The sequence below is a fragment of the Centruroides sculpturatus genome, unplaced genomic scaffold (assembly GCF_000671375.1).
Source record: "Centruroides sculpturatus isolate CEXI.00-Female unplaced genomic scaffold, Cexi_2.0 scaffold931, whole genome shotgun sequence".
NCBI lineage: Eukaryota > Metazoa > Arthropoda > Arachnida > Scorpiones > Buthidae > Centruroides > Centruroides sculpturatus.
In genome coordinates this window covers 329,176-338,819 of record NW_019385181.1, presented here as the reverse complement: position 1 = coordinate 338,819, position 9,644 = coordinate 329,176, and the positions used below count along the sequence as shown (strand labels likewise).

At 33.4% G+C, this 9,644-nt stretch overlaps 1 protein-coding gene across 3 annotated transcripts; it reads left to right on the top strand.

Annotated features, from left to right (window-relative positions):
- Positions 1-6,005: 6,005 nt before the first annotated feature.
- On the top strand, positions 6,006-8,014 carry LOC111635848 (zinc finger protein 425-like). Of its 3 annotated transcripts, XM_023380951.1 has the most exons (4): positions 6,022-6,129; positions 6,233-6,477; positions 6,541-6,954; positions 7,039-8,014. In XM_023380951.1, the coding sequence occupies exons 2-4, from the start codon at positions 6,255-6,257 to the stop codon at positions 7,788-7,790; spliced, it is 1,389 nt and encodes a 462-aa protein (XP_023236719.1). In that variant the 5' UTR covers positions 6,022-6,129; positions 6,233-6,254; the 3' UTR covers positions 7,791-8,014. The 3 variants fall into 3 exon arrangements, with proteins under 3 accessions (XP_023236718.1, XP_023236719.1, XP_023236717.1); XM_023380950.1 differs by having other exon boundaries at positions 6,006-6,126; positions 6,541-8,014; XM_023380949.1 differs by having other exon boundaries at positions 6,541-8,014.
- The last annotated feature ends 1,630 nt before the right edge of the window (positions 8,015-9,644 follow it).

Sequence of the window (9,644 nt, the reverse complement as noted above, 5' to 3'; positions counted from 1 at the left end):
GTCAAATAGTTTTTCCTACTTGTTTCAAATTTAATACAGTGAAAAGAATACATGTTTCCAAGTTTCATAAGTTTGCATACTACAGTTACTGCAAATTCTCAAGTCTATTAGTCTAAGAGTTTTACCTCAAAATATAATTTGTCCACATCTCAGCTGCAGAATTAATCGTTTTATATGATAATTTATGTCCATAAACAAATAATCCTCACCCAGAAGTTGTTTTAAAAATACGATATAATTGAAAATGCTTATTCTTTTTCAACAAAGATCAATCTTCTTGTATGCTTTGCTTACAACACACTTTTATAATTAATGTTTGATAATTTTTGATAAATTGAGATTTTTAGACAACCAAAGAAATGAGAAACTGCGCCGACCTAACAGATTTTCCAATGCCAATAACTAATTACATTTATAATTATCTATCGTTGAACACAATTTATACAGTTTGCTATACGCAACTTTAAAATAACTTTATCGTCTAATTTCAACAGTCCAATAAAAAAACTATTACTCTTATTATCGATATCTCAAGGTCGTTAACACGTCTGCTATGTGCTTATAGAACTGAATTCGTTCTCAAAATTTAATGAGCCTATCTTCATAAAGCTCTGCCATTTTCCATTAATAATTGCGACGAGGAATTCAAAATGTAACGAGGGTCAATTTAAATGTAAAAAGTAGGAGTCCATGACTTCGTTTTCGATATAGAGTTAAGTGACAATGTGCGTGCTCCCCGACTCTATTAAGCGCCTAACGAAATTTATATAAAAAAAAAAAAAAAAAAAAANAAAAAAAAAAAAAAAAAAAAAAAAAAAAAAAAAAAAAAAAAAAAAAAAAAAAAAAAAAAAAAAAAAAAAACAGTATTGCGTGCGTCTGTCAAAAAAGACGCGCAAAACGAACAAAACACAAGAACAAAGTAATCGATGGCGATTGCTTTGATCTTGGATCGCCTCTCCGTGTCAACGTACTGTACAGTACTGTACGAAGAGACGAGTTGGCTAGTGCGAGGATCGCATTTCCCATGGTCTTCAGCTTAGGAAGATCGCCTCTCTCGTGGTCGTTAGTTAAAATCAGGGTCGTGGAAAGGCAAGGATTGAAGAGGTGCCCAAAGCGCCAAAATTCCAAAATTGTTACATGAGCGAACTAATAAATTCATAGAGAACTTTTTGTATTATTAATCATAATAATTAAATTTGTTTTTGGTTTCATCCGTTAAACGATTTTGTTATAAAAACTTTCTATATTTTTAATTATTATAAATTGGCAAAAAGCTTAAATTTGAAGGTTGATATGAGTTTTATAAAAAAAAAGAAGAAAAATATAAATTTCAACAAGTAAGATCTTTATTATGTCCGATTCCATGCGAGAAATAACTGTGGGGTTGTCGATGGGAGAGCGATAGTCAAGACGGACGAGTGGTCGAGAGGATCTTATGTGAGTGCGAACGGCATTGAGACGACTCTACGATTATAACAAACCGTTTATTAAACACGAAAGGAATTACAAGATTTTCGCGATCTTAAGTTCTAAGTCGGCGGCGCCCAACGACATATAACTACTAGACCCGAACCGGACCGCCATCTTTGAAACGAATTTAACGTTTGTCCGCTATGACACTTTAAGGCAAATAGCTGTGCACCTGTTGGAAATACCTAATATAGATACGACTGTTCATCACATAAATAGACATTTTCATTATAAATTTGCAGAACTGATAAATCATAAGTGAAATAGTCAAAATGCTCTGAAAAATATTTTAAAACTAATCTTTAATAGTAAATACCAGTAGTTTAATTATTATTATTCATATCGGCTGAACATTTCGCCAAATTAAGGAATACAAAGTATAAAAAATATATAAGGTGTTCCTCGAACACGATTGGTTCCTAGAGTTTTTTGTATATCGCGGAGTGCCTGCACTGGATAATGTACAGTACAACCGTACCTAGAGACTGTCCATATATGTTATCTACACTGGAAAGGAAGGAGGGGAGTTAAGACAAGTTGGACAAAAATCGGACAAGGGTCCGTGTATTTCATTAAAATTTATAAAGTTTACGTATTACATTACATTTATTTCAGAATATCTTGTATGTTTCATTTCTACATATGATATCTATCATTCATAAAGTGATAAAAGGTTTAAAAAGAGTCGAGTTTTGTTAGATGGCTGAAGAGGGAAGAGGTTTACGGAAACTTGGAAAAACTAGAAGAAGAGGGGAAGGGGAGAGTAAAAATGTCAAGAAAAATGCGGATGTTATGGCCGGCTCATGTGAATATTTTCAAATTCAGTAACTCCTCAATAAACGTAATTTATTGACTTTTAAAATAAACTACTTTGGTGTACAATACATTTATGTTACAGAAACACCACGATGAACCTGATTATTATATGTGGTCATTTCTACTTATGGTATCTATTATTCATAAAGAGATAAGAGGTTAAGGCATTTGAGCTACATCTTGCTGTTGCACATTCCTCTCATCACAGGTATTATCAATTTGTTGGGTATCATCATCTACGTTAGCCAAAGATATTCGCTTTGAACAAGGTTTGATTCGGAATATACGAGTTTTACAGATCACGGGAAACGTGTTTCGTTATCCACTAATGCTGTAATTCAAATTTGAGCAAATATTGAAGTTACGACAAATAGTGTCGTATTGGCTGTGTCTGTAGATGCTGAAAAAAAATCAAACCTTATAGGAACTGATGTTTCATGCAAATGAGTGTNGACAAGTTGGACAAAAATCGGACAAGGGTCCGTGTATTTCATTAAAATTTATAAAGTTTACGTATTACATTACATTTATTTCAGAATATCTTGTATGTTTCATTTCTACATATGATATCTATCATTCATAAAGTGATAAAAGGTTTAAAAAGAGTCGAGTTTTGTTAGATGGCTGAAGAGGGAAGAGGTTTACGGAAACTTGGAAAAACTAGAAGAAGAGGGGAAGGGGAGAGTAAAAATGTCAAGAAAAATGCGGATGTTATGGCCGGCTCATGTGAATATTTTCAAATTCAGTAACTCCTCAATAAACGTAATTTATTGACTTTTAAAATAAACTACTTTGGTGTACAATACATTTATGTTACAGAAACACCACGATGAACCTGATTATTATATGTGGTCATTTCTACTTATGGTATCTATTATTCATAAAGAGATAAGAGGTTAAGGCATTTGAGCTACATCTTGCTGTTGCACATTCCTCTCATCACAGGTATTATCAATTTGTTGGGTATCATCATCTACGTTAGCCAAAGATATTCGCTTTGAACAAGGTTTGATTCGGAATATACGAGTTTTACAGATCACGGGAAACGTGTTTCGTTATCCACTAATGCTGTAATTCAAATTTGAGCAAATATTGAAGTTACGACAAATAGTGTCGTATTGGCTGTGTCTGTAGATGCTGAAAAAAAATCAAACCTTATAGGAACTGATGTTTCATGCAAATGAGTGTATTCGTTCTGTGTATACAAACAGTCAGCATCAAAGTACTGATTGCAAAGAACACTACTATTGCTCGATTTCCACTTGTCACGGGTATCACTCTGTCAACTACCGACCGAAGTATCACTTCTTTTAAGAAACTTATCAAAACAATATCCATCGTGTTATCGTTTTATTTACAAAAGCGGATACCGTATCATCTGTCGGCGATCAAACGGAGATCTCGTAACTCCAATATTTGCTCAAATTTGAATTACAACTTTAGTGGATAAACAAACACGTTCTTCGTGATCTGTAAAACTCTTGTAAATCCCGAGTCAAACCTAGTTTAATACACAAATAAAAAATAACATAAGGTAATAATGGATTTATGAAGGAAGTTTAATGTTTCTCCAGAAAAATTTTTTCAGAGTGAGTTACGAAGATTGTGATCGCCAACCGACGATATAGTATCAGAGCAACTAGGCCTATATCTAACTTACCGGTAAAACATGATACCGGATCTTTTTTATACCTATACAATTAACTGCACAGAAACTTAGTGGCATTCGTGTTATGCTCCTGTCACAATTCTCGCACACTCGAGTGTAAATAAATAGCAATTAGGCCACAAATAGTTACCATAAGTCGGCACACAACAATCTGTCCACAGCGGTTTTTGCGTCAGACTGTCAGACAAAGGCGCCTAGTTTCTTTGGTTTCAGACGGCGGGGCTAGTTTCTACGTTAACTTTTATCCGATATGTCTACTAATGGTCTAGTAGTTATATGACATTGGAGACGGCCTCAGAGATTTCCTCTCCTTTCCAAAATAGACCCAAAATGGTTCACGAATGAAAGTTCCTTCGACGTCTGAGAGTTCCTACCTGGACGATGCGGTCGACTTCCGGTGATGGGAAGATGTCGATCTGAGGAAGGGAAACGAAGAGAAGCACGAGACACAAAACACTATAAACCAAAATTTAATAGCATCAATGCTCCTTATACACAAACTACCATGCCAAATTTCGTTTTTTAATCTTCATCCATCCTGAGATATTAAATGAAATAAATGCCAACATTCACATCCATATACAGATCCATTTTTTGCCGTGTTTTGACTTTTTGAGTTCAGAGGGTCTCAAACGTGGAGATTTGCAATAAGTCGAAAGAACAAATTTGACACGATTTCAATACATTCTTTTCTTATTTATACATAACAGCCGGAAAAGTAAAAATGATTTTATAATTTTAAAATTTGTAACAGACTAATGAAAGACCATACATAAGATTTCATATTTAAGTTTGTCCCTAGTGCCAAATGTGGCTAGATATTATATAAGTACTGAACAAGAATAGTCTTTTATGGCGGAAAATACAAAATTCACCTGTCCGCGACCGTCAAAAACAAGGATCGCCTCTTATATGCTAAGAAGTACAGTACAAGGATCGCTTCTTCTTTCCTGTTTATCCCATCCTGTCTCTGCACTTCTATCGGAAGAGGCGGAGACAGGATGGGATAATGTTAAAGAAACGAAATTTATAATGGTAACTTTTGCATAACCGGTATTGACACTATTAAATTTTGATGGTTAAGGAAATAAAGGGGATCATATGTCATATCTCGAAAGAGGTCAGACGCAATGAAGACGATATTCATTATTAACATTTACAATTTTTTTATGAAATTCATCACTACCTTCAAAATTAAGCTTTTTCCCATTTTATAAAAATTAAAAATATAAAAATTTTTTTAAAAAATTTCATAATAGATGGCGTCACAAAATTTTATTTATGATAATTAAAAATATACTGTAAATGTTACTTTTTAATAGCAGGGAAAGCTACGCAACTCATTGCTGGAGTTTTTCTTTAAATTTTGGCATATTATTAGTCAAACAGTTATCATGTAATATGACTGTCAAATGAATATAGAATTATCGTGAAACAATTCTATTATGAAGTTATTAATGAATAAAAAAATACTTGAAATTTCATAAAGAAAACTGGTGGAACCAGTTAAAAAGTAAAGCACCGCGAAAACATCTAAATAAAGTAAACTTGAAAGATGTGGCATAAAAAAACAGGAATCACGTTTGACAGTAAGACTCAACGTGAATAAAGTGCGCATTACAACTACAGGAAATTTTGAATAAAGCAATGTCACCATGATAACAAATCAGGTAAACAAGCATCGTCCTGGCTTCCAGGTTTACATTGTGCTTTAAAGTTCCTTCATTGATCTATTCAAGATGCTTTAACGTTAAATTCAGCAAAATTATTTTAGGTGCAACGAAAAAGCTTTACTTTTCAACCTAATTCGACCAGTTTTTCATGGGATAACTAAAATTATTAATACATTATAATAAAAAAAATGCAGTACGCTAGTATTGAAACACGCTTTAACATTTTCGAATTTTTCGACTGTGTTCTCTATATATAAGAAAAAATATTCACAAAATAATTATTTAAAATCTTAAACCGCACATATAATTTATAAAATATTAAAGTTTTAAGACATTTTAAAAAATTTGTAGTATTAATTAATTATTCATCAAAAACGCAATAATTAGAAACAACGACGAGGTTTTTCATTGTCAATTTTTTTCGCAACAAATGCCATTTTCCAAATAAAATACTTAAAGAAAATTTAATCAGTAATTTCATTCTGAAATTTAATAAAGGTAGTAAGTACCCTTACATCGTTTTCTTAATTTTACAATTCTTTGCACATCGATCTATTAACGATGGCGTTTCAAAGACTTTATTTTAAAATCTTCATTTTATTAGTAATGCAGTTTCTAAAACAAAAATGAAAAAAATTTCGAATTCTTCGGAATCTATTCATTTTCGTAATAATGAAAGTCTCTGTTTTCTGGAAGAAGACGACGAAACGGGAATTTCCAACGTCCGGACGAAAATGGACATTCCGAATAGTTTGCGGGAAACGGAAACCGTCTTCAGAAATAAGAAAATATGTGAAAAAATAACGCTAGAAAACTTCGGTCGATCTTCTTCCGACAATTGGACGAAAGGTAAATATCCAATGAATTTAAAACGCAAATGAAAATATTAATTCCAGTTCCGTTTTCAATCAGTTTTTTCCTTTGATAATCTGGTTACTCACGAAAAAACTAACGTGTCGGACGAGAAAGACAAAGAAAGTACGAAAGCTTCAAAATCGAAAAAACTGAAAAACTTTCTTCCTCGAACTTTTCTTCACTTTTGTCCGTCGGAAAGTGCTTTGGATTTACGTTCAAATTCTTCGTTTTCGTTCAAACGTTTATCCAAAGATAATTTAAGAGATTTAACCTTCGAGAGCGTTTTAAAGCCGTCAGCGACAGCCGGTGGTTTTGCTGAAAACGAAGTCGTGAAAGAAATTATTCCTTTGAACCAATTTCCTGGGATTTCGATTTTCCAGATAATTACAGACGAATTTTTATCGGAAAAACGATCCGACTTAGAACTGGTGATCGTTTTACCTAAACCGTTTTCATCGCACGAAATCGAATGTATCAGAAAATGTTATTTGAAGAGAAAAAACTCGTTGCGAGTATATTGTGGGCTTTGCAACAATTCCTTTTCTCTCTCCGTAGACCAACTGGATGCCGTCGCTAGCCGCCAAGAAGACAAAGAAGTGGCCACATTTGTATGGAATCTGTGTTTGCAGAGAAATACCAATCATCATTCTCGTCACAGTAAATTAAAATCCATTATTAATAAGGAAATGTTTTGTCCTCGATGCCAATACAAAAAAGAATCATTTCTGGACAATGTTTCGACGTATCGCGTTAAAAAATCGTCTGCGTACAAAAGACATCTTTTCCGGCCTTTATTTAAAGAGAGATCTAAAACCTTTTCTTGCGTACTCTGCCGATCTTATCTAAGTAACGGAAAGATGTTAATTAAGAGACTATTATCTAAGAAGATACTGGAAGAAAGGTATAAGATTTACAAATGTGAAGTTTGCAATTGCGCCACGTATAGAAGTAAAAGAGAAGCGTCGAAACACGTGATCGAGCACATAGCTTCTGGAAGCGTGCTCTGTTCTGAATGTTATTCTTCGATGTTCACAAATTCGTCATCGATGTTCAACGTCGATCTTCTCTGGGAACAAATTACTTGTAGTTCTTGTAAAAAGTCGTATTCTGACGCAAATACCTTTCTAGGAAAGTGGAATGACTTAGTCGCGAGAGTAGGATCTTCGACTGCCAAAAGAAAGATTCGTCGCTCTTATCGCTGTAACGTGTGCGATAAAAAATTTAAAGGAGCGAGAATGGAAGCTCATCTGGTGTCTCACGTAGCGGAAAATTCAATTCTTTGTGTCAAATGTCGTAAAAATATATGACACGGACTCAAAATCTATCTCAGTTTGTGGTTAGCGATGAAAGATACTTTTTCATATCTCGACAAAGACGAATAAATGCATTTTCCTCCTAAAATTTTAATAACGGTATCTGTCTTTTTAAATATTTTTAAATTAGTAGATCTAAATCACATTACTAATTATTATCACTGTTTATGATACAGCAGTTTTTCTCCAGACAAAAAATAAATAAATTTAAAGAATAAAATGACGATCTTAAAAATTTTCTGTGTAGCTAATACTTGATTTTTTAGAAAATATATCCTCCAAAATCTATTTTTAAAATATCATAGTAAATTCATTTTTGACAATAATTAAATATCAATAAGTAAAAACAGATTTAGGATTAAATTATTTATCAATAATTATTTCTAATTATCTATTTTTTTTTTTGGAAATTGAAAAGTTTATAGCTGTATCGTATGGTATTAAAGTATGCTCGGTTGTAAGTTTTCTAATATGAAAGATTCCTTAATTTCTTCTGCTATTTTCTCGTAACGAGAAAAGGAATTTTCAATTCCTTTTCTCGTTACTCTTTTCTCGTTACTCTTTTCTCGTAACGAGAAAAGGAATTCGTGAAAGAAAACGTGAAGTTTATAGAATAACCATTTTGGACGAGGATTTTTGAAATTAAGACAGTACTACATCTATAACTTCCAGTTTTAATACTTTTTTTTAGCAAAATTGCTTTTATACTTTAATTTTATATACTAACCAAACTATTTATATCAGTTCAAATTTATTTCAGTTTTTCCTGTAAAATCAGGATGTCTATAATTAAAGTATTTTCCTCACTAGAAGTCTATAACAACTCCACTGTCTTACCAATAACACAACATCAGCGCTATAAGATATTTTGAAACCTTTTGTAATCTCTAAACCAGTGTTTCTCAACTTCTTACGAATCGTCGCCCCCTTCAACGTAGTATCGCCCCCTCAATAAAACCGTTACGTAGTATCGCCCCCTTCACTTCAAAATTCCGATGCCGCAGGCAAAGGTTAACGCCAAATTCGTACTGCATTGAATAGACTAGTGACTAGTATAATGTTATTTGTTTAATTATTGTACGATATAACGAATAAAATATCCAATTATTCTTAATGTAATGTTTTACTATATCGCCCAAAAAATTATTTTTCGCTCCCCAAAATATAAATTGTTACTAATCGTCCCCTCAACGCGGAAAAACGCCCCCATGTGGGCGATATCGCCCCACATGGGGGCGATATCGCCCCCGTTGAGAAACACTGCTCTAAACTATAGCAGAAAGGATGTTCGAGTAATGTCAAGTTTATCACCCGGTGTAAGATCGCGCGCTGCTTTCATTGTGAGAGACACGATGACTAATACGTTTGGCAATGAAAGGGTGGTCAGTCACTTTTTTAATTCAGTGGTCTACTCGTTCACCCGATCTCACCTCTTGTAACTTCTGGTTATGGGGCTATTTGAAAAGCATGACTTATATAGGCAAAGTTGCAAATTTATGAGAACTAATCAGGCGAATTGAAAGGGAAATGAGGGACATACTGCACACGGCCGATTTAAAAATAACTCGATTGCAATATGTGACTGAAAATGGTTGGAAAGCAAGTTAAAGAGTTTCTTCGATGATGCTGTGTCAAAGTGCCATAATAGACTCTGGCGGCAACAATTGTAACTATTTTTGATACTCAATATATTTTTCTAGTGTCGAGATAAACGTGCTTACAAAATTGTATCTATCTATCTCTAACGGTTTTGTTTTCAATGTCTTAATTAATATACTTTAATTATAGACACCCTGTAATCTGTTTGAATCAATTTATCTTATTAATATTGCCCGATTCCGAGTCATG

What these genes read in the sequence shown, in the direction of transcription:
- LOC111635848 (XM_023380950.1), top strand. Translation starts at nt 6,255, where the DNA reads ATGAAAAAAATTTCGAATTCTTCGGAATCTATTCATTTTCGTAATAAT. An exon ending in TTCCGACAATTGGACGAAAG is followed by an intron (nt 6,478 to 6,540) that starts GTAAATATCCAA and finishes GTTTTCAATCAG; the next exon opens with TTTTTTCCTTTGATAATCTG.